The sequence below is a fragment of the Monopterus albus genome, unplaced genomic scaffold (genome assembly GCF_001952655.1).
Source record: "Monopterus albus unplaced genomic scaffold, M_albus_1.0 scaffold51.1, whole genome shotgun sequence".
Taxonomy (NCBI): Eukaryota; Metazoa; Chordata; class Actinopteri; order Synbranchiformes; family Synbranchidae; genus Monopterus; species Monopterus albus.
This window is the reverse complement of record NW_018127931.1, coordinates 5,202,958-5,227,027: the sequence shown is the minus strand read 5'-3', so window position 1 is coordinate 5,227,027 and position 24,070 is coordinate 5,202,958. Positions and strand designations below refer to the sequence as shown.

The following is a 24,070-nucleotide window of genomic DNA, read 5'->3' as shown; positions in this document are numbered from 1 at the left end:
AAAAAAAAAACTTTTATAAAAAGTAACTCGGTTAATTTTACTCAGTACGTTTTTAATGAGTTACTTTTACTTGAGTACAAACTTTTATTACTCTTTCCACCTCTGTTCAATAGGAGCAGAGCTACAGTGCTGAGCACATGAGACAGCAGCACAACAAAAATACTACTTTTAGGTATCATGTTAATGTGTTGTTTCTGTAACGTTAGAGAGAACAGTTGTAGTTACTATGTCTGCATTATGCCAGTTAAAATATGGGGTTTTTCAGTTACCCACTTTGTTTAGAGTGTTACACATCTCTTTTCATCAGTACATATACCATTGTTTACCCATCTATGGAGGAGAAATTCAAGTTAATTAATGCCATTGCAGTTCATTGTGCTGTCCACTCCAACACACCAGCAACAACAGTTCATTGATATGATTACATATAGGTGTTTTGGTGGTCTAAATTGAAAAGTCACCAAGAGCATTGTGTAATACAATTTGAATGGATGTTCAAAAATTATTCTCTATGCCACTGTAGGAAGCAGCATCAAGTCAACCTCCAGAATTCAGCAGCTGTTCAGAATCAATGAGCACAGGTCCCAGGTAGTACAGTCAATCTGATTACACTTCCTGCACATCTGAGCTGCAGCCAAGATTCCCACAGTCTCTTTAAAGGGAAGAGGAATGGAAAACCATTCATGTCATTCCTGAAAAACTGCTGTTATGTAACTGCATTCCAGCAAGAAATAATTGGTTAATTTATCCCCACGCACATGATCACACATTTTAGGTAGCCTTTAAGAATTCTGACTGTTGTTTTCACTGTTTGCTGCTGACAGATAGAAAATAAAAGCACTTTGTTGTGTATTTGCTGTGAGCCCCATTGGTATCATCTGCTGTCACACTTCCTGCTACAATGTGATAAGAAGCTGACAGAAATTCAATGTCATACCTATCATCTCACGTGACACATGCACTCGTACATGTGCATGCTGCGCACAAGACAGACTCTTCTCTTTCTATAATATCCCCCTTGATTGTGGGAGAATGGCATGTGTCACCTTGTAAAATTAAATCTGCATTCTGCTTTCAAATGCAACAAGGTGACTCGGCACTCACTGACATCCACTTATCTGATCCATCGGAGCGACATGTGGGTAGGAATGCTGAGCCTCACAAGGATGACCAGATCTGAACTCCTGCCCTGTCAAGTAGACTGGGGCAACCTCAGTACATTAAATCCCCTAGAAAAACACTGCAACTGCTCGGCTGTTTAACCGTTGGCTCATAACCATGCCACAGAGACAGAGAGGAAAATCACAGATACAACAGAGCCACAGCTCCACTACGGAGCTGCATGCTGAAAATGTGTATGACGCACATAGCCCAAGTTGAATAATGTGTCGGTTTGTGTGTGCGATACATCTTGCATAACAGAAAATGGAGAAAAGATGTGAGGTTGAGATGCCGAAACACAGACTAACAATGCATATTATGCATTGTAAAGCATTTGTGGATCACATTCAGGGGAAAAGAGGGTGCAAAGGTCACAGCAGCAGAACCTATTCCTTAGACCCGAGACTGACCTTTATAGAGAAGAGCATGTGGGAAAACTATATAGAACACAAGCTCCTAGACATTATTTCAACTTTTTTGTTTTTATTATTATTTTAATACAACATTGGCATTGCTGTCAGCAGGTGGATGAATTACATCCACCATCTCATCTCAGTCTGGGGTTTCAAAAGCTATCTGCAGTCCACTCCAATCATTCTTATCAGCCAGCCAGGTACCAGGACACATCATCAAGCTGTTGTGTAATGTGATGGTAGTGTATTAGCATCTGTTACCTTAACAGATCCTTCCTACCTGCATAGAAAACATGAAAACACTCAAGAGAAGCCACAAAAGTGAGACTGTTACACACAGGATCAAAACCAGAAAACATTAGCCCACACCAGGCGAAGGTGAAACAGAGGCATGGAGGGAACCAGGCCAATGCAGCATGCACATGTGAAAGAGATCGAGGGAGTTAAATCAGAGACCTACCTCATGCAGATCGAGCAGCAGAAAGCACCATAACGGTTTCAGAGACAGGAAAATTGAGAGAGGGAGGCAGAGAGACACGGAGATGACATCACCATATTTCTCTGCCTCCTCCTCTGAAATGTAGGTAGTACTGCAGGCTGCTAGTGTCAGCGGCAGAGCAGCACTGAGAGCTCCCTCTGTGTGCGCAATGACGGAAGAGTGGACTCTCCATATAAGCCTCCCTGCTACTCAACACCGATGTGACCTTGATGTATTAGTCTCGTTCCCCAACAGAGCGCTCATATACACACACACACACACACACACACACACACACGTACGTATATCTATTTTGTGAGGATCCTCACTGACATATTCTTTAGCTCCTGACCCTAATATAAACCATCACAACTAAATCCTTAATCCTAACCTAAACAAAGATCTAATCTGAACATTAAAACCAAATCCTGACCACAAAGTAGTAAAATAAACAATGGCAAAAATTAACTTAATTGCTGAAAAGAAACTGCTTATAACCTTATTGTTTAATGTTGGAGTTTTGTTTCTACTGGTGTTAAGACGCTGGATGCCTTGGATTTCACTGGGGATCAATAAAGCATTTATCCATCTAACTAGAACTTGCTTGATGATCACTTTGAAATTGACTTAAGTAACAAACAGAGATGCACCAACTGCAATTTTCTTGGCCAGTTCCAATTTTCTGAGAATTGTAATTGACCACATACACAAACAAAAACTCAAAAATGTTCTCCAGATTACAGTTTGTTATGAATAGGGGTAGAAGAAGTGCCAGAAGGATTAATATGGGCTAGGTGTATAAATAACAATCAGTCCACTGGTCCATAGGCTTTCCAAAATGCTACTGATATGATCTTATTGCTGTCATAATTGTTTAATTTCTATGGGAATATGATGGACATGGGGAAAAATAACCTTTCATTTGATCTATAATAAGCATGAGCTGTCTTTTCACTCAGCTAATGGATATCTTTGTAATTTCAGTGTTTACACGCAGGATAAATGCCTTCCTGTATTATTATGTGAGGTGTGTTTATGTACTGGACCAGCCGCAGGGCAACCATACCTCTGACAAAAGCATCCAACTGTGAATGTGTTCCTGAGAGAAGACCAGGTAGGTCACAGCAGAGGTGGGTGTGTCAGAAATGCTGTGAAAGGACCCATTTAGGCATGTGTGCACATCGACACACACACACACACACACACACACAGCTCACACCATATCATAGCAACACACAACCAACCTAGATATGATCCCTTACTGAATTACATTTGCTGAAAGACATTGACAGGAATATAGCATCAAATAAAAACAATATATTAGGTATTGATTAATGCAACTGTTGATCAGGGCAAGTAACTTACTGCATGTGCTAGAGGTGTGGCAAGATCTCATATTAAAATGTGATATTTATCATGAAAAATTGTCTCGTGATATCAATACATAACAAAACCAAAGCAGTGGCCAGCATGATGGAGTGTGAAGGTGAAATTAGAACAGAAGATATCCCCCCCCCCCCCTTTTTTTATGTTCAATTTGTGGAAAGGAGTTCGGTTAGAAGGTCACACACAACTTCAGTTAGAAGTTCGTCCATAGTTCATGAACAGTTACAAGGTCTGAAGAGACCCCTGAAATCGTACAGGGAAGAAGCGAGTTGATTTTGTGGCAAAACCTTTTACATTGCTTGCATATTGTTGTCTTTTACTGCATATAATTCATACTTAGAAAGCAGAACTAAAGTTCATTACAAGATGAGTCATTAAAACATTTCAAAATGCATCTGCATTATTTTGCATTTTGTGGCTTTCAGTTGAATAAAAGGCAACATTTTTATTATTTGTATTTTGTCATTGAAGATTTATTAAATGTAGTGTTATTATAATATTGTCTTGTTCTCATGAACCCAATACTGTGTATCATTATGTACCATCAGGTATCATCTCGTCTCGTGAGCCGAGTGTACCGTCACACCCCTAGCATGTGCTTATACAGTAAGATTGCTTCAGAAACCAATCTGTTAAACAATGCTGCAACTTTTTCCTTTACTGTTTAAGGAAAGTTTTACTGGAGCAGTTGGCGATTAAGAGCCTTACTCAGGGATACCATGGTGGTAAAGACGAGGGGCAAGCACTGCTCCCCCCACCTTCCACACCCCATTCTGTCAGTCTAAGCGTCGAACATTAGGGCCCCAGGCCTACTGCAATCATAGCTTATTAGCTGTGTCACCGTTCACCTTTCTTAAAACCTCACAGGGCATGTTCTACAAAATAGCGATGGTTTACACCCAGTTATGAGACAGGACTATGTCTTTTGGACAACCTGTGGTGACTTACTGTCTCATTAGTGACTGTGTGACAATAATAAGGTAATGAGTTTGGCAAATGACTGTTTGGCCATTTATTTTCCCTCCCTTAAATAACTATTCAAGTATGTGTATAGTAGCAAACAAATGGTGAGGTTTATCTGGGGTATTCCATCTAAATAGAAGAAATGCAAATGAGAAACCAGCAGCGCTGCAACAATTCTGCCTAAACTATCTCCCTCAGCACTTTCAGATCTTGCAACATGATACTTGCAAATGGATTTTCAAATGAGAGACTGGGGATGCCCCTATGGCATGGTGAACAAGCCATGGCCATGTGAGCAGAATGCACACTGCAATGAAACATTATTTTAATGTGACTGATGAGAATGAACACGATTTAAAAAAAAAAAAATTTTTTTTTTGGTAGTGTAGTCAACTTCTTAGCAAGTGTGACATACACGTATTACAAGTTCTGCTAGAGGTTGAAGTGAGCATTGCCACAAACAGCAGCAATTAACAGCCCAAATCAGTAAAGCCTTTCCAACCTGAAGAGAAGGTGACGAGATGAGTCTGCAAAGCTATCTACAGTGATAAAACAGAAAAAAAAACAAAAATGCTTAAATATTGATAGGAACAGTGCAAAATGGAAACGAGATAAAAGTCAAGTTTATGAAAACACCCCATCTGAAAAGATGTTCAGCCAAGAGATCCAGAAAAGGTCTTGATAGACATAAGGAATAGGAACATTAACTGTATTACCTTGTAAAGATCTCTTTTTTTTTTCCCTTTTTGCACAATCTTAAGGCACCGATACTGACACTTAAACTACGACTGGTTTTAACACTGTGGATATAGGGGAGACACTTAATTCACCATCTTCCATCATCCTGGATGGTCTGTCATGATTGGTTCAAATCATGTGCGCCTTAATAAGTTACCTAGAAAAACAGGTTCAGCTATATGATAATCGGAGTTGAAAATCTGTGTGAATAATGCAGGTGACATAAGTGTGGGAGTTTACATCACAGCCACTGTCCCTTTCCCCTCAGGCAGCAGCTTAGCCTGAAGGGATTATTACAGTTGGACCTGTGGTGATTTTTTTTTTTTTTTTTTTTGAGACTTCTGCCAACAGTACGGAGGAGACACACTACACACACAGGCTGAAATAAACACCTGTCAAATGCTACAAGTTGGCACAGTTTTGTTGACAGCAACACCGGATACTAATATTCTGGTATGATATGAACCTGCATCCTTGCTGAACTCTGTACACTCTGAGATTGATCTGAGCAACACAAAGCATCACTGTCATGCTGTATTAAAGAGGCTCACAAAAGCGGCACATTGTGCATCTCTCAAAGAGCTATAGCTTTGCACAGGACTGTGGAGCCTGAACAAGTAAATTAGGACACTAGAAAGCAGAGCATGTACAACATCCAAAGCTCCTTTAGTTCAAAAACAAAGCCCGAGTCAAGGATTGTATCAATGACCAAATCATGCTGAAGTGGCAAATGCATTTCCTTGCCTTGATTGACTAAATCAGCCATCTGGAGCCTCAATAATCACAATAATTCTGCAATATCCTGGAGTTCCTTTTAAATATTACCTGCAAGCACTACATTATACAGTATATCAAAGTTACAGTGATTAATTCCAGTACAAACTTTCCTCTTACCCAACTTCCTCTACATATACACATCTCTTAAGATCAGTGTCTTCTCTGCTGTACAGAGGCTTGATGTGAAGTTTCACACCTTTTAAGAGCAGCTAAATCTAAGCTTTAATGCTGTGGCTTTTAGAGGTGTGGATGTGCATCCGTGCACAACATGTCAAAATCTACATGCATTACATCTCTGATTTAACGTCCTATTGAGATCAAGGGGACAGTGCAACATTACCATTCGCACTAACCAACTCCCTGCACAAAATCCCGGACTTCAGCAAAAAGCCTCAAGCGTGGCAAAAAAAAAAATCAAACAGTACAGTTACCAGGTTAGGAAAGTAATATTAGGAGTGTGTACATTCTAATGCACTCTGTATAGAAGCAGTGAGACATACATAAGTGGTGCAAATGTAACACTCGTTTGTTCAGTATTGTTTGATGTACAGGAGCCAAAAGCAGTCGGTTCCTTGGAATAGTAAATGCTGAGCCAATGAAAAAGAAAGGTTCACATTAATATCGTTTCAATGCAATAAAAGCAGCCGTCTCCATTGGTACACCCCCAGCTAACCTGCTCATGGATGGTAATAAAGGCTGTTGAGTTACACACTGAGGAAAAGTGAGCCAAAACCTAACTTTATTTCTGTAGCGCGTTCGGATAAATGCTAAAACGAGAGGCAACTATCTCACTCTCGGGCACAGGTGGCATTTATTAGAGGAAATGCAGCTAGCCAGTGGCCTGAGTGTCCCAGCTGGGAAGATCAGGCTGCATAGATGCACTGGCCTTGGTATTTTCAATAACTTCATGGAGGTACACAGCATTTGTTAAGGCTCCTAATAGCGTTACAGTCTGGAGGCAGAAAGAAACAAACCTGTTATGGGAATAACTGTTCAACAAGTTGGCTATTTTTTTGTGGCCACTAAAGTTTAAGGCCTATAAACACGTTTCTTCACAAACTTGTAGCTCATACCTTCCATTGCTGAGGTAAACACACTCTCTAGTTATTTAAATTGCCAAAATGAATAGACAGTTTTAAAGCATGTTTTATTTAAATATATAATTTTTTTTGTATAAAAATGATACAAGTACACTGCCATCGATCATCAACCGCTTATCAAGGGGTTGGTTTGTGGGGGCAGCAGGTTTTGTCCCTCTCTCCAGCAATGCTTTCAAAGTCCTCCTGGGGGATCACTTAGCATTACCAATAGAGATGCACCGATTGAACAGCTGAGATCGGAAATGGCTGGTTTTCAGTGTAATCTGCCTTGACTGTTGACTGGCCCATCACTCAGATTTCCAATTCTGTGCCGATCAGATTTAGAGGGACAATAGATCACATAGTGCACATAGTGGCACAGACCCAAAGCATAGCATGTGCAGCACATAGCATCTCTTGTGTACCTTGAGCAAGGCTCGCACTCGTATCTGTACCAGGCACATATTTACTCGGGCAATGGAAGCACTTGGTGTACAAACAGCACACCGAGGAGGCTACAGAAACACCATGGAGAAGGCAAACTATGCCAAAATCTCCAACTAATTGTAAATAATGAGGGAATTGCTGACTACACGTGGAAAGCATGTACATTGCATCCAACCTGTGCTAAAACACATTCAATACAAACTACATACACTTCAAAAAGAACTGTATGCTCAGTAGGACCGATGTAACAAACGTTCTTCTATTTGTATTACCTGTTGCACCGGTTTATATTTGGAGAAGTACAAATATTGTACTTCATTTTTAGTTGGACATCTGTAAAAGAAAAAAAGTTAGAAAAGACAAATGTATAACAGTTTTATTTTAACTACAATTAAATTTTTCATTAAAGAAAAGTTACAAAAATGTTTGTGTATGCTATCGATTACAGTTCTTGAAAAGAAAGAAATCAGAATTGGCAGGTCAGACCATAAAGAGCCCATGGCATGTTTTTCTGTGTTTATCTACAATGTTACAACAATGTATTATCTTAAATGTGACTGAAAGCTCAAAAAACGAGGTGTACCTATGCTGTTGTACATCTATGCAGAAGCAACTTGGTTTATACAAGTCCTGCAAACTCTCACTGGTGAGACTACTTTTTTTCCAACTATGTAAAGTCATGTGCAATAGTTTAAGGATTTCCTTGAATGTTCATATTCTCCTGGCTGTGCATTGCATTCATGCAAGCTTGCCTGACATCCACCGGAGTCATTCTAAAAGCTGAATTTTTCAACTGCATGCGGTTTTGTGGATATATTGCTGCCTGCGTTGTGACCAGAGGATGTGGAGAAAAATACAGGGCCTGAGGTTACTGTATGCCTGGGAATGTTCCTGTACAGGGACGTACTGTTTTATCTAACCAGGTCTAATCTACAAGCAGCCAACCAGTGAAGTACACTGGGGCGCTCATCAACGCTGGATTCCCCCAGAGCACAGTAGTACCTGTTTGTTTTGACTGCTTGAGGCCAGTGTGTCTGCCACATGTGATGTGTTGCTGGTTAATGAGCAGATTAACGATCCATGATGTTACTGTCGGTGCAACGCTACCTGTTGGAATTAATTTCACTACTTTAATGATAAAACAAAGTTTCCACCCCAATAACCACGAGCAATTCAACTGAAAACAGTACAAACAAAAAAGGCATTTCCAAACACATTTATGGAAGTCATCACTTTCACAATGTGGTTGCCTGTAACATGAGGGATTTGTCGGGGAAGACACAGCGATCACCGGTTGGATTTACCAACATTGGAGCTACTTGAAAGGGAGTGAATTTTCCACTACTCAGTGGGACCTGAGAGTAAATTAGTTCTCTATAATTTTTGTCCTCCTCAGCTACATACTGTACATGAAAAGGCCAGAATATTAGGAACAACTTTGACTATAATGTAGTCCAGTACAATACCGCCTTTAACTATGACCTCGATAATAAACATATAATTGAATGTATACCTTTATGACAATTTCACCCAAAACTGAAACATTTTGAACTTCATAAATACAGATGTTAAGGCAGAAGTGTTGCACTGAATTGCATACAATTGTACACCTAATAACATGTCTGGTGAATGTATAATCCCTCCAGCATATTCTGAGTCTACCCCAGAGCATCCTATCAGCTGGATGTGCCCAGAAGACCTCCAGTGGAAGGCACCCAGGAGGCATCCTAATCAGATGCTTGAACCACCTCAGCTGGCTCCTTTCAACGTGAAGGTGCAGCGGGTCACTCAGAGTCACCTCCAAATATCCAAACTCCTCATCCTGTCTCCAAGTCTAAGCTCATTTAGGCTGCTTGCATTCATGGTCTCATTCTTTCAGTCACTACCCAAAACTCGTGACCAGATGGGGGTTGGAACATAGACTGACTGGTAAATTGAAAGCTTTGCACGCTCACTCTTCACCACAGTGGTTTGGTACAATGCCTGCATTGCTGCTGATACTGCCCCAATCTGCCTATCACTCTCATGCTCCATTTCACCCTCACTTATGAACAAGACTCCAAGATACTTAAACTCCTTCACTTGGGACAGCAATGTATTCCCAACCAAAAGATAGCAATCTACTGTTTTCTAGCAGAGGAGCACAGACTCAGACCTGGAGGTGCTGACTCTCATCACAGCTGCTTCACACTCAGCTGCAAACTGCCGCAGTGCATGCTTGAGATCTACTGTACAAAAATAATTTACCACAGGAAACCACCACTTCCAGGCTGAAGTGCAAAATTCATCAAGACAAAATAAAATGATAAAGCAAATAATGATAAAACAAAGTTTCCACCCCAATAACCATGAGAAATTCAACTGAAAACAGTACAAACAAAAAACATTTATGGAAGTCATCACTTTCACAAACCAAGTGCTTATATAACAAACTCAATCCCAGCACAGTTTCCACCATATGACATTTTGCTAGAGCGGAAAACAGATAAGTTGCTGTGAGACAGTCATGTACCCTGACTGGTGATGCCCATATTTTTGTAAATGAGTGACTCATTTTTCACTGGAAAGCAGTACTCCATTTATATTTCCAACTTTTCCAATGCTTATAAATCAGTCCTCAAGGCAAAGCACCTGGCATTAATCTGAGTCACTGACATCACTGTGCATCTCAAATTAATTGCTCCACTTATATTTTTCATGCCCAGAGATCTCCATTGAAGCAGCAGCAACTGGAAATTGAAAATATGCCAGTTTTTTTCTGCAAATATAACTAATAAAGCAGCAATATTCTGATCAAATGTCACTGTTTAAAAGCAGTTTAAGTGTTTTGGTAGTATGTAAGCTATGCTTTACAGTCTGCTCTTAACCCCAGAATATATTTAGGAAACATGCCAAGCGGAGACCACATGACAAGGAGATGACTCTTGCAATTTAGAAAATTCTACATTTAAAATTTTCCCTCCATAAAATTTTTTTATCAAGTTCGAGGTTAAACTATTAATTAATTCATCGAATTGTTACTATTACTATTCTGACAATTAAATCTAATTATTTCAAAGTTTAAACCAGATAGACTTTGGTTCTATCCTCAGACTTGTGAGGATTTTCTGTCCCTCTCCATCAACTTGGACTATAATGGGCACATTTCAGAATTTTCTAGCTATCTATAGAAAAATAAGGGATTAACTGAGAAAATAATTGTCAGATTAACAGACAGAAAATAATTCTCAGTTGCAGCCCTATGTAGGCCATATATACAAATTTATATTCCAAAAAACAACAATAATTTTGGATCCTATTGTGTGCACACAAATACTGGTTGTTTTCCTTCCATCTGTGCAAACAAACCAAATTATTTCTTTCCGCTTTCTATTGCTGCTGGAACACAGAAATTTCCACATTGTGGGATCAATAAAGTCCTACCTACCTACCTTTCTTTCTTTCTTTGCATTAATACAATTCTGATGTTCCCAGATATACTCAGCATTCAAATTTATAGCTCTGTGTTATCTAGCAGAGCAGTGCACAGGCAACAAGCTCTTCAAAAGAGGACTGATTGGAAACTCCATTTGACTGGCAAATGAGCTGGTTGCTCTTGTGATCTTGGATTGTGCGCCTTGCCTCAACAAAAGTTTTGCATGCAAAGTCTGGGATTAGCCTTCATTTATATGGAAATAAGCAGAGGATGGAAAACATGGAAATACAGTATGTGACAGGCAGACATTGGCAGAGGTTCACTGCATAACTCAAATCAACCAAGTTCAACTAAAAATCTAAAAACTATTTATGTAGTGACTTCAAATTTCACTTTATTCATGTCATACAACATGGCTTGTGCTGGGTGTACCCATCACCATTTCATCCTCACTACAACTACAGAGGAGAACTGATATCTGAGGCCTTTAAATGTAAAACGTGCTTACTTATTAATCTATATGGTACTTGCGAATGGAGGAGTTGTTGACTTAATAACAGAACGAAAGTCGGAAGGAAAAAGCTTCATGAAATGCAGAGAGAGAACAAGAAAAGCTGAAATCAGGGATCCAGTAACAGACCAGGGCACGTTGGTGCATCAGTTGTCTGACACTTTGGAACAGTTGTCAATGATGGTCAGTCTCCCATTTCTGCTCCTGGCTCTTGTCAGGTGAAAGTGGTAACAGAGCACCAGCACTGAGGAGACTGCGTACATCCAACACTGCAGCAGGATCACACCAAGGCTATGTGGGGTAGCCCAATACACAGCAGTGCATGTCAACAGAGTCGTATTTTCAGTACTTTGTTCAAACTGTAGCCTAAATGCACCTCTTCCACAAATCATCCAGATTCTGTAACAAATTAACATTAATGCACACTATACCACTCAGCACTACTGCATGGCACACTGCATCATGGAAAGTAACATTAGGCTACTGATAACCACATCTATCTATCTATCTATCTATCTATCAATCACAGGTTTAATACAGACTGTTCCTCAACATGTCAGTCCACACTAGAGTATGTTGGGACCATCTGCAGACCAGGTAAGAGGAGCATATAGCCGCTAAACTTGCATCTAAGCAATTGTTGCCATTGATTTATTACATAATAGGGTTTGGGACTGTGGCATCACACCACAGCACATTCTGTGAAATTCACCATGTCGGAGGCTACGTGTTTTGTTAGCCGTGCTACCAGTCAGGTGCTCATAGCTCTGTTCATATTTCATTTTATTCATCTATGCAGTTATGGTAAGACGCTGTTGTGTGACAAAGTGCAGCAGTGCTTCACATGAAAATGGTAATGATAAAAAAAATATAAAACAACGGGGTAACTTTTCACCACTTTCCGGCCTGTCATCAAAATGAGGAAAGCCACGTTGCAAAGTTAACAAAGATGTGTTGAATGGCTTCGGTCTGCTGTAAGAAGAAAACATATTTCTTTCAACAACATCAATGAGAGTGTGCTCCTTACATTTTTATTCTGGTAAGTTAATCAAAGTGAATTTTTATATTGCTGTCCTTCACTCTTGTGCCCACACACAAACACACACACCCTGAGTATTTCATAATAAGCTGTACATGTGATTGTACAATTATTGTGAGTAAATACATTATGCTAGATTTGTGCTTTACCCAGCATGATATTCTATTTAATCATATCCAGAGTTATTAACATGAGAGATTGGCTGTGTTGCCACGTAAACCAGCATATGAAATGTGCAAATCACATCCAGACTGGGCACCATCTCCACACCGTTGGGTCACAGTGAGATCAAGCCCTCAGAGACTGAGCGGTTTGCCAGATGGGCAAACAGAAAACAGCGAAGGATAAAGAGTATACCAGCCATGGATGAGACTGCAGTTGATGACACCACATAAAGAGAAGCAGCACCAACACTGCTGGAAGAGGATAGAGAACAAACAGCAGGTGGAACTGAAGCTTGCAAGGCTTCTGAGAAGAGGCTGGTGATGTCACTAACATGTCTCATCAGTTTTTGGAGGCCTTTGGGAAATGTTTTGCTGTAATTCCTGACCATTTTGAAATAGACACACAGAGACTGTCCAATCCTAAAGCACAAGCTCAGTCATTTACCCACTACAAACAAAACATAGCCATGAAATACCTTACTGTGGTCACACCATAGGGCTCTATATCACCCATTCAAAAGGGATGGGGAGAGCATGCCAGTGATAAGCATATAACTGAAAAATGTGGGATTCTGGATAAACTGGTGCCTAGTGATTTGGTGTTGGCAGATCATGGCTTTAACATCACTGATAGTGTTGGACTTGTGTGCAGAGGGAAAGATCCCTGCACTCACAAAAGGACGCTGCCAGTAGGATGCAAGAGATGTGGAGAAAATGCGGAAAGACTGCTCACCTCCGATTCCACAGTGAAAGAGTGACTGGCATATTAGCAGCAGAAGTATCCCTCAGTATGGTGCTTCCATGTGAGGGTTAGGTGCCCGAGTGTGGTTGTGAAACGTAGTTAGTTCTGTAATACTGTAATGCAGATTAATAATCACACATTTTGATCTCTAGGATTTTCATAAGCAAAAAAATTGATTTCAAGGATTTTCAAGATATTTCTATTTCCTAAGATACACTGTATAGATGATCCTCTACCCAGATGTGCTATTTCCTGTTTTTTATTATTTCTATGGGTGTTTACTGGCAGTAGTTTTGTTTTATGTATGAAATGTTTGCTTTATTTTTAGACAAATTACACATTGTAACTGTTGCAGTATGTTCTCTTTATTTTTGCAAAACTGAGTATGTTGTTTGTGGGAATTGCACCAGAAGAAATAGATGAAATGTCTTTTCTTATATCAGTGCCATATAATACCTTGTGGGATGGGCCAGTTAGTGACAAGACACCTATAATTTTAAAAGATCATTCATTCCTCAGTTTTAAAAGTGATCCTGTTTTGTGATATATTTCAAATAAGTGTTTATAAAAAGTAGCCATGTTTTTTCTCTTTGGTATATTTATCTATACATTGCACAAGTATAAATGTACACATGACGGTGACATGTTTAAAGGCTTCAAGTAACCATGGTAAACTACTGGAACTGGATAAAATATAAATCAAAAGCTATTAAACTATGTACAGAAAAATGTGCACTACGAGATATTGATGTTGCTATGTAGTAGATTGTAAGGGGGTGCGGTTGTCTACAGCCAACCAGATGGACAAAACTATGGGTCACCAGCAACAGGGGTATAATTAAGCCCCACATAACTAAAGTGAAACCACTGGACCGCACAGTTCTGGTTGCGCATGCAACCATGTGTTCCAGCTCCTCTGACCCTTGGCACCATAGATGTATTAGCTTGGTACAGACAACACAGTTTCTCAATTGTTGCCTTCGTCGTCCCTTTCCTTCGTATGGTTAACAAACCACTAACAAGTTGCATCATTTACAAAAAACCAGTCCCTTACTTCCTGTGACAACTTGTCACGGTAAATCCCGTTCTTTCTCGCGCTTTCTTTCACTATTCGAGCAACAAGATTCTGTTCAAACTGCACAGCTTAAAAGCAGTGCAAGTGTTTTGGTAGTGTGTTTTAATGTTTGTCTCGCGAATTTCTAACAAGCTCTTGTTTACTACCACAGCTACCAAGATGGCCGGCACACCCCACAATGCAACGGAGGTTCCCAAGCCATATAGTACGCACTGTTCGACTGCAGAGCCACGGCTGTGAAATCACCATAGAAACTCACACGGCGAATTCGCAATTACGCTAGTTGCGTTTTAATCAACGCTAGAAGGTAGAAAGCAGCGTTTATTTTGTTTTTGTTATTTTGTCTGCGTGGCACTCACCTTTGCTTTGTTGGGGTCTGCCGGTGGGTTGGCTGATTGGGCCACAGAAGGAAAACGCTAGCTGTAAATGTCCAGCCAAAACTCATGGGCGTTCGCCTATCTGCTGACTGTTAGCTCACGGCGTCTTTATGTTTATATTACTAAGTAGTCACAGCTTCCGCTGGCGATACCCACGTCCTCTTCAGTCCAGCAGCGTCGTGGAAGTCCAGTATTAAAGTTTGGACAGTTAAAATTACTTCACGATTACTGATATGCTTTCAGCTGTCTATTTACCACTGATAGTCTATCACTTTGTTAATCACTAGCCAGCCACTGCGGTTGTTTTATACTGTGTGGTAGCTTTTGAATGGATAAAGGTCACATCAACCGAACCACACAGGATTTCCGGTTTTAACTTTCAAACTAAAAGTGTCAAATTTAAGGCAGCAAAACTTATTTTGTTAATTCAATAAATGATTAGGCCTGTTAGTCATAATATAACTTCATTTAACCCTTTTTATGGTTATTAAATTACGTTAAAATAGCTTTCTTTATGCATACATGTCTTAAATTATACAAATAAAAGTTGTTTTAATTTTTACAGCTGCTTTTAACATTTTTTCTGCTGTCCACAGACCAGCTTCTGTTTGTGTCAACATCCAAAATTGATTACCCCACATGAAACGCAAAATTTGCACAGTCGTAAAATGAGCACATTAATTGTAGTGTAACTTTTTCTGCTGCCTTGAAACAATACTGTATAATAGTAAAATATTGTATGATAATATTCCCATAAAGTTGAAATACAGTATGTTAATGGATATAGCCTTTTTCTTTTTTATTTTAATAAATTCTTTTGTTTTTTTTTATTTACCATTAGCTTTGCTATCTGAAAATTGCTTTCTTTTGACTTGTCATCTTGTTTAATGTATATTGATATTACTGTGGTTGAGTGTAAACACTGAGACTATTTTCCATCCATCCATCCATTATCTATATCACTTATCCTGAACAGGGTCACGGTGGGGCTGAAGCCAATCCCAGCTGACACTGAGTGAGAGGCGGGGTACACCCTGGACAGGTCACCAGTCTATCACAGGCTGACAATAAGAGACAGACAAGCACACACACACACCCTCACTCCTACAGGCAATTTAGAGTCACTAGTCAACCTAAGCTGCACATCTGGGAGGAAGCCAGAGCACCTGGAGAGAACCCATGCAGGCACAGGGAGAACATGCAAACTCTGCACAGAAAGGCACCAAGTCAGCTGGGGATCAAACACAGAACCTTCTTGCTGTGTGGTGACAGCGCTAACCACTGTTCCAGCTGATGCAGTTTTGTTACTTTTTATTACATGGTCTTAGTTGTTTTTATTATTCTACCTATAAAGCACATTTTGAATTTGTTTTTTCTTACTGTCATAGTTAAATATAAATAATTTTATATTTTTTATGATCATATAAATTATATTTTTGCAATGCATTCAAAATGCTGCTACTAGAATATTGACAAATACCAAGAGAGAGAACACATCACTCCAATCCTTAGATCCCTGCACTGGCATCCAGTGAAATATAGAATTGAATTTAAAGCTGTACTTACTCCATACAATTCTCTCATATATCAGAGCTATGTTTGCTGAGTACAAGCCTTATAGCTGTCTCAGATCTGCATGGACTTGTCATCTAGCAGTGGCCAGATTTCAAACTAAACTTTATGTTGTCCACTGCTGGAATCAGCTTCCCTTAGAATTTTGATTTGTCCTGACTGTATTCATTTAAAAAACCAGACTATTCTTTTATCCATTACTTTTAATTAATGTCACTTTTATTAAACTTGTATGCTTTTTTGTTTTAATTTGTTTTATTTTACACTTAATCTTTTATCTTCCGATTGTTTATGTGAATACATTTTTTTTTATATATGCACAATGAAAAGTACTATGCAATGTCTTTTGTCCTATATAAATAAAATTGCCTTGCATTGCCTGGGCTGTATTCTTATTATATTAACCTATATATCTTTTTATTTTATAGTTTGAATGAAAATCAGCTTTACTGGCCAAGCATGTTAAACACACAAGGAATTTGACTCTAGTACAGAGGCTCTTAATATGCTTTAAGTCAAGTCATAAATAAGAATAAATATAAAAATCAAAAATCAAAAAAGGTGTGCATTCAAAATACTTCCAAATATTAACGTATTGGTATTATAGTTTATTCTATTGTTCTATTAAAATGTGTCATAATATTACTAGAGGTAATTTTCTTTTAATAATATAGTTTCACTTTTGTACCAGTGCTGTGGTTCTGACTTTAATTTGAAGACCAAATATTCAATATCCTGTCTGTGATTTATAACTGGGTAAATGAACCCCAACAGAAAAAAAACGGCGTTTCTGCTCGGTGATCATCTGATTTGCCTGGTTGGACAGGATGTGGACAGTTCAGTCCACTTTCACTTTAAAATGCAGTCCAACTGAAAACATACTTTAGACAGAGATCATTTGTGTCACGTCAAACACGGTTAGGACGTAGGCTATGCCACGCTATGGAGGTGGATATTATAATTTTCTCAGAGTAGCCTAAGGTAAATTCATTGATGCTACCAATAATTAAAGTATTAATTAAATCTAGTATAATATAAATAAGATATATTATATTTGGTACGTGTGTGATAAATCTCCTCTGGAAGTAAAATCTACTACAACCGTTTTCAGTCGGATAATTGCATACATATACAGTATGTCTGAGTTAAGGTTGCCATCTAGTGGCTAAATTGGAAGTTGATTTTTTTTTCTTTCTACTGATGGGACATCAAAAACCGCAATGTGGACATTATTTGCCACTCGGTGTTTGTGAGACAGATATCGTCCAGTCTCCATGTCTTTATGACGTTTTTCTCTTGATCATATGATATTGGGCTCAATTTCATTCTTGACTCCTTGTATTCTTTACTATCTTATTATATTAGATAAATACAAACAATGTATTTATTGTTCATTAAATTGTCTTTTTTGTCTTTGTTTTTAGTGCATAAAACATCAATTTAAAGACCCTCTAACCTTCATATTGTGGAACTTCTGTCTATCATCACTCTAGACTTCTTTAGAGGGTGTTATTGTCCCATGATCATCTAAATGACATTTCTAAATATGTTCTGAAACCAATGAATGTTTGTTAAAGCAAATGTAAAAAAGTATAAGATAATTTTGTCCATATTGTTACCAAACACATCACTTTAGTAAATAATGACCTCATATTACACAATGCAGAAACAACATATCATACTTGCGTAGCAGCTGCATGAATACTAGTGCTAAACTCATACAGTTGCCCCAAAGCTTTCCAGATTTCAAACAAAACAAACAAACCAAAAGGAAGCCTGCAAAATCTTTGAATCTGCAAATGAAGTCTTGTCCTTGTTCATTTAAGCAGAACTGAAAAGACCTACTTGTATTTGAACTTGTCATTTAGGAGGACAGCAACTGATTTGGAGCTTTGCTCACAATTGATATCTGCAAATAAGATTATTGAGATGCCATACACACAATACACTTGAAAAAAGAAGGAAGTAAGGCAGGTTTTATACTTTTTAGTGTAAAATCGAGCAAGTTGAATTTGCTGTTGTGAAATTAACTAACTAACCCAGGGACAGATCTGTATGACCCCCTTTTGACCTTCTGTTTGCCTTTTCTTCTAGTTGATAGTACAAAATAAAGTTTATTGTATTAGCTGCATGATGGATGTTAATATTTTTTTGTTACAATAACTGGATAATGTTAATGACAACTAACATCACTGAAGTCCTGAAGTAATTTCCACATTACAACAAAACTCAGTGCACATGCAAGTTGCTTTAGCGTCACCTTTGCAACGCTGCACAACAACCACTGCTCCAGCAGATGTCACTCACATGTCCAATGAATGAAGCTTCCAGTAGTGAACCAATTTTTGATACAATGGTCCAAAGGGGTTCAAAGCTCCATGGGTCCTCATATGGCCATCACTAAGAAAAACCATCATCTTAGTTAAACTCTATATTTTGAAATTGACACCTAATAATGCAATTTTATTGTTGTGATACACAGAGAATGTCTGGAGAAAAGCTCTTTTACCATATCTTCTTTGTAACACAATAGTAGCAAGGGGTCATATGGTAGGCAATACTCTTACATAAAACCTTAGAGACAGTACTGGCAATAACAGTGCCTTGTAAATATTTAATTAATTTAATTAATACATGTTATTATTTGTCATTGCTATATTGATATATTGATATTACTTTATATTAGAAACGGCATCCGATATGACCTGTGTGATCTTCTACGTGATCTGCCCTTCACCTGTTTTGGTTTTGACAACCCCTGTCTCCTACTCTATTTCCCCTCCACACAGCCTCTTGTTTCCCACAATGCTTAGCGAACATCACCACCAAGATGGCTGACGCTATGGAGGAATATGAGAAAGAAGCTGGCTGCGTTCCTATTCTCCATCCCGAGGTAGGTCCCTGGACTCTACGCTTTCGCACGAATTTATGAGCATATACAACACTTATTACATCAATATGTGAGTGGGTGGCTTCGTGATTTTTGCCATGCTTTTTTGCGAACTCCGATGCCCCCTGCAAAACCACCGGTGGGGGTGGCAGGCAGCTAGCGATGCAAAAGGCGCTAACGGTACTCTCCTTCTGGTGCATAGCCAGTAAACGCTGAGCAGATGTTCGTAGTAATTTTAATGTTAGGCTAGGTGGTGCTTTCTGCGGTAGAGACACCGTGCAGTCTGTAAACAATGTGTTCAAGTCAGTAATGGAAAGTACCGTTAATGTTTAGCTAATCCTTAGAGTCATCAGACGCTAGCTTTGTAGCTAAAACTGGCAGTACTGGCTGGTGTAGCTGCAATGATGTAGGTTAAATTGGTGTCAGTTGTGTAAGCGTCAACTAATTGTGGTGTTCAGTCGGCTAACGTTGTAACGATGTAATGTTAACAGCCGCAGCTGTATAAAAGTCGGAGTTTTTTTTTCTTGAATACCGCATACTTTTCTTAGTATTGTTTGTAATAGTTAACGTTACCCTCAGCTAGCTGACGTAAAGCAGTTTCACTCGGTTGGGATTATAAAACAGTGTATGTTAATTTGTCATTTAGTATTTGCCGTTTCTGTCATCTAATATTGTTGTTAATGTTTGGATTTAAAACACTGTGAATCCAAATAAATGGCATAATAAGAAATTAAGAAATAATTCAAATTTCAGCTGAATTGATTCATTTCAGTATTGTTTGCTAACCACCCATGCTAACTTGACAGAAACATGTATTTTTGTTCATTTGTTTTGAACACAGCCTAGTGATAAGTTATCTTTGATTGACAGGTAATTTAAGCACCAGTGAGAGTTCTGATTGATACATACTGTACAGTTATTTGCTTCAGTGACAGCTGCCTTGCTTTTCTGTCTTGTAGCCAGCAGGTCAGATGGGCTGTTTTACTTTGATCAGTAACTGTTTATCCTGACAGTGTAAGTCCACATGATTAATGTCTTGAATATCCAGTCAGTCCCCAGGATGCTGTCAGATGAGTTAATGTACATAGTGACCATAGGTTAAAATGGGCAAAGTGATTTATAATCTTGTTTTGGCTATTGTAAAATAAGAGTGATTTGAAAATCTAGTAGCCATTTTGGCTGGTGTTGATTCACAAAGTTTAATTCAAGCACTGACTCTAATAACTCTGTTCACTCATTGTGCCAATATGGAACTAGAGTGGTGTTATTGCTATATCCTGAGGTCAAATTGCAACAAACAGATTTGCTTCCATTGTGGTGTTGGCTCCCTAGTCATACACAATAGTTTGTAGTGTTATCGTCTAATTCGTTCACCGGGCCTGTTGATTATGACAAGCAATTACGCCTCTTTTCTCTTTAAGATTATGAGATCAATTTCTCCCATACATGCTGCAGTCAAACCTATTGCTTTACAGCTGAAACATTTGGGTTATACCTACATAGGCAATTGATCTGCACTGGTCAACAGATGTCATCTTACACTCCTCCCAACCTCAGCTGAATGCAGGTCAGACTTTGCTTGACTCTTCAGTGTCTGTCAGAATTGATCATTTTTTAACATAGACATATTATTTAACCTAGATCTTGACTTGTCTGAAAATAATGTGACTGAGAGAGAGCTACAAGTGAGTGATTGTATGAGTAATTGAAATCTTGAAAATGTATTTGTGGATTGGTAATAGGGTGTAAGGATTGGCTATTGATTGTTGTGACATCAGTCTTATGTGACTGTGTTGTTGCATTATTACAGTTACATACATGCAGTTCTGTATACACACATTTAAACAGAATACTGTCTCCTATCTTGCTCTCTTCTGAGAGAGATAACTTGCTTCCTCACCATGGCTCTGTAACACTGAGGCCCAGACTAATGTAATCAGCTTGGTGTTGGTCTTTGCTGCTTGTCAAGGATCTTTCCTTTTTGACACTTTGGAAAATCATTTAACAAGAGGGAGGGATCTCATAATGAATGGAAATGATCTTTGCTCCCTTGACAGAATGAATTGCCAGTGATGCCTTCCTTTCTTTTGTTTGTCATGTCATTGCTTGACCTGACGGTGAAGTCTGACAGACCTCAGATTCAGTTTTGGAAGCTGAACTAGTGCCTGACATTGTATAGGAAGAGAAAAATGTTTGGTTACTATGAGCTGAAGTACTATGTGGAGGAGCTGAGAAAGTTTTATTTGTATGGAGTCAACCTTTTATATCCAGTAGTGCTGGTAAATACTCTAATAATCAATCAAAATTTGAGAAAATGACATTTTCTCGACACTTTACTCATGAGACAATATACACAAGAACACAACTGTGCTTGTGCTTTGTCCAAAGGGTATTTTTCTCCAATCTTGCAAGAACTACACTGTCTGCCATGAATTCAGAGGTGCCACAGCTTTCATCTTCTTTAAATCAGAGCACAGGGACATTCACATTACGTCCTTTCATATTAAAGGAAATTGTATGATGGTTGGAGCTTCATCATTAATTTAGTTTATTCTCTCATATACAGGATTGGCTTAAAGTTGTGCCTCTTTTCAGCAGGGCGCTGCTTGGAATCTGGGTCACCCCTTAGATTGTAGTGAGAGCACAGTGAAGCTAAAATGCATGAATTAGAGATTTACAAGTTGAACACTCAGAAGGGCTATGCACATTTGTTTCTTTGAACCAGTTCAACAGGTCAGATGCAAACATTTCTTTCGAGGAATATAAAGACTCAGTATCCTTGGCTTACAATCTGATTGGACAACGGAAACACATTTTCTTACTTGGTAGAGGGACATGCTCCTGCCACTAAATTTGATAATTTGTTGTAATGCAAAGGGGGAAGTGCCTTCTCTTTCTTTAGAGCATTCCTATTATTTCATTACAAGCAAGTGTTTCCTCTCTGCTTCCTCTTGATCCATAGATGTAGTAATATTGAATTACTCCCTTTAAATGATTCTAATTTCAGATTGAAGCTAATTATGTGCTGTGGTTACAGCATGAGGAGGAACACCGCAACAATGCAAATTATTATCAGCAAAATATACTTACCAGTGAAAAACCATCGACTGTATCTCAAGATGGACAATGTGGCAGGTCTGGGAAGTGGAGACACCCACAGCCCACACACCACTCCCCGCTGGCTCGCTGCAGTATAGGTCATAAACCCTGCTCCCTACATATTAGTAGATGGGATTTGAGCTAAATTAAAAAATACATAATGCAAATCAAAGGTAATCTGTGTCATTTTAAGTATCATGCTGATACCACTGTGTACAAGTGGTAATTTGTCTGGTGTTTGTTAATACTGTGCAGATTCTGGTTGTAAAATGCATCACAAAAGCAAGATGGCAGTGTATTCATGATATTATGGCTTCACTTTTGCATAGTGACAGGAAGTGGTGATGCTTTGTCCATTTTTATATGCAGTCTGTGAGAAAAAGAATTTTTTATTGTTTATATTTGAATGTCTGCTCTATGAATGAAATGTGCCATCCATTGTCCTATGTGAACTTCTTAGCCTACTGTTCCACTACCATACTGCTACTACTGAAACTACTACCGGTAAAGGTAAACATGTATAAATATTAATATTTGTGAAAATATTTATTTCAACATGCATTAAGAACGTTCTCAAAAGTCTGCCCCTGTATTGCGCATTTCTTTATGTTCTTCTGCATTTCACAGTAATTAATTGTTGAGCAGCCCCAGTTTGATATGTCATTTAAACTTTAACAAGTTAAACTAATCGAGTTAATCATTAATTTAGAAAAACATAATCTAATCATTTTTTGTAACTCCGAAACTGTACTGTGAAATGGATGGCTGGTGGTCACACACCTGTCTCCATAGACACAGACCTCTTCCTCCACACTTTCCCTTCCTGCTTCAGGTTCACCTGTTTGTTAAATGAGCATGACAAAAAACATCATTTTGACTGTGTGATAACAGCATCAAATATGATATATTCATTAAATTCAGAATATAGAATAGTCCAAAGTGAACATAAACCACTACATGTGATGTATTATGTAACATACTTGGCATTCATTGTATTTCATGTAGTACACCGATGAATAGTATTTTAAGAGTAGTCCAAATGATCACATGCATTGTACAGAGCTCTAATTTACTTCACTTTGAACATCTGTGCCTGGTTACGTACTAGCTAACAAAACTAATGTTACCTTGTTTACCAACTACATCCAGGTCTCACCACTCTCACCCTCATTTCTGATCATCTTCTCTGTCTCAGCCTCCTATAAGGAATTTTCTTATGTCCATCTACAGGAGTCAGTAGTGCCTGAGTCAAAAAAAAATCATCAGTATTATTCAAAAGCTTAATTTAATCCTTGTCACATACCTCAGCCCATTTCTTTCTTTTCTTTCATGCGCCATTTCCTGGCTGATTGCATGTGCGCTGCAGTGCACCAGCTATGACAGGGATGACATGCTAACGTGCACACCTTGATTTGATTTGATTTGATTTGATTTATTCTTTCAAGCATATAAAACAGTTGATATAACAACACACATTTTTACACACAATCCAATATCAATTTGCTTATACCTAGTACATGCTTGAATGGAGTAGGAAGAAGTCAGACTTATCCAGTCCTACCCCATGACATCATCTTACCATCATTGGTTTGCAAGCAATAAATGATTAACTTCTACACACACACATATTATACTAAAAAAGAATATAACAGTGTTAACATTCTTACATCACACAAGTGATATACTAAAGAATAGTTACAAAATATACACCACACCCACAATAGTCCATGTAGTTAATCATTGA

At 38.6% G+C, this 24,070-nt stretch overlaps 2 protein-coding genes across 5 annotated transcripts in view; one reads left to right on the top strand and one right to left on the bottom strand.

Annotated features, from left to right (window-relative positions):
* osbpl8 (oxysterol binding protein-like 8) overlaps window positions 1-15,131 on the bottom strand; it is a 98,426-nt gene extending 83,295 nt beyond the window's left edge. For all 3 annotated transcript variants that reach the window (XM_020601298.1, XM_020601301.1, XM_020601299.1), the window contains exon 1: window positions 14,748-15,131. The gene's annotated coding sequence lies outside the window, so the exon portion shown is untranslated. The remainder of the gene's footprint in view (window positions 1-14,747) is intronic.
* Window positions 15,132-19,081: 3,950 nt separating this feature from the next.
* The window catches only part of zdhhc17 (zDHHC palmitoyltransferase 17), a 37,288-nt gene continuing 32,299 nt past the window's right edge, over window positions 19,082-24,070 (top strand). The window contains exon 1 of one of the 2 annotated variants that reach the window (XM_020601397.1): window positions 19,082-19,230. In XM_020601397.1, the coding sequence (XP_020457053.1) occupies window positions 19,168-19,230 (63 nt within the window). In that variant the 5' untranslated portion in view covers window positions 19,082-19,167. The remainder of the gene's footprint in view (window positions 19,231-24,070) is intronic. The other variant, XM_020601396.1, reaches the window with a different exon arrangement.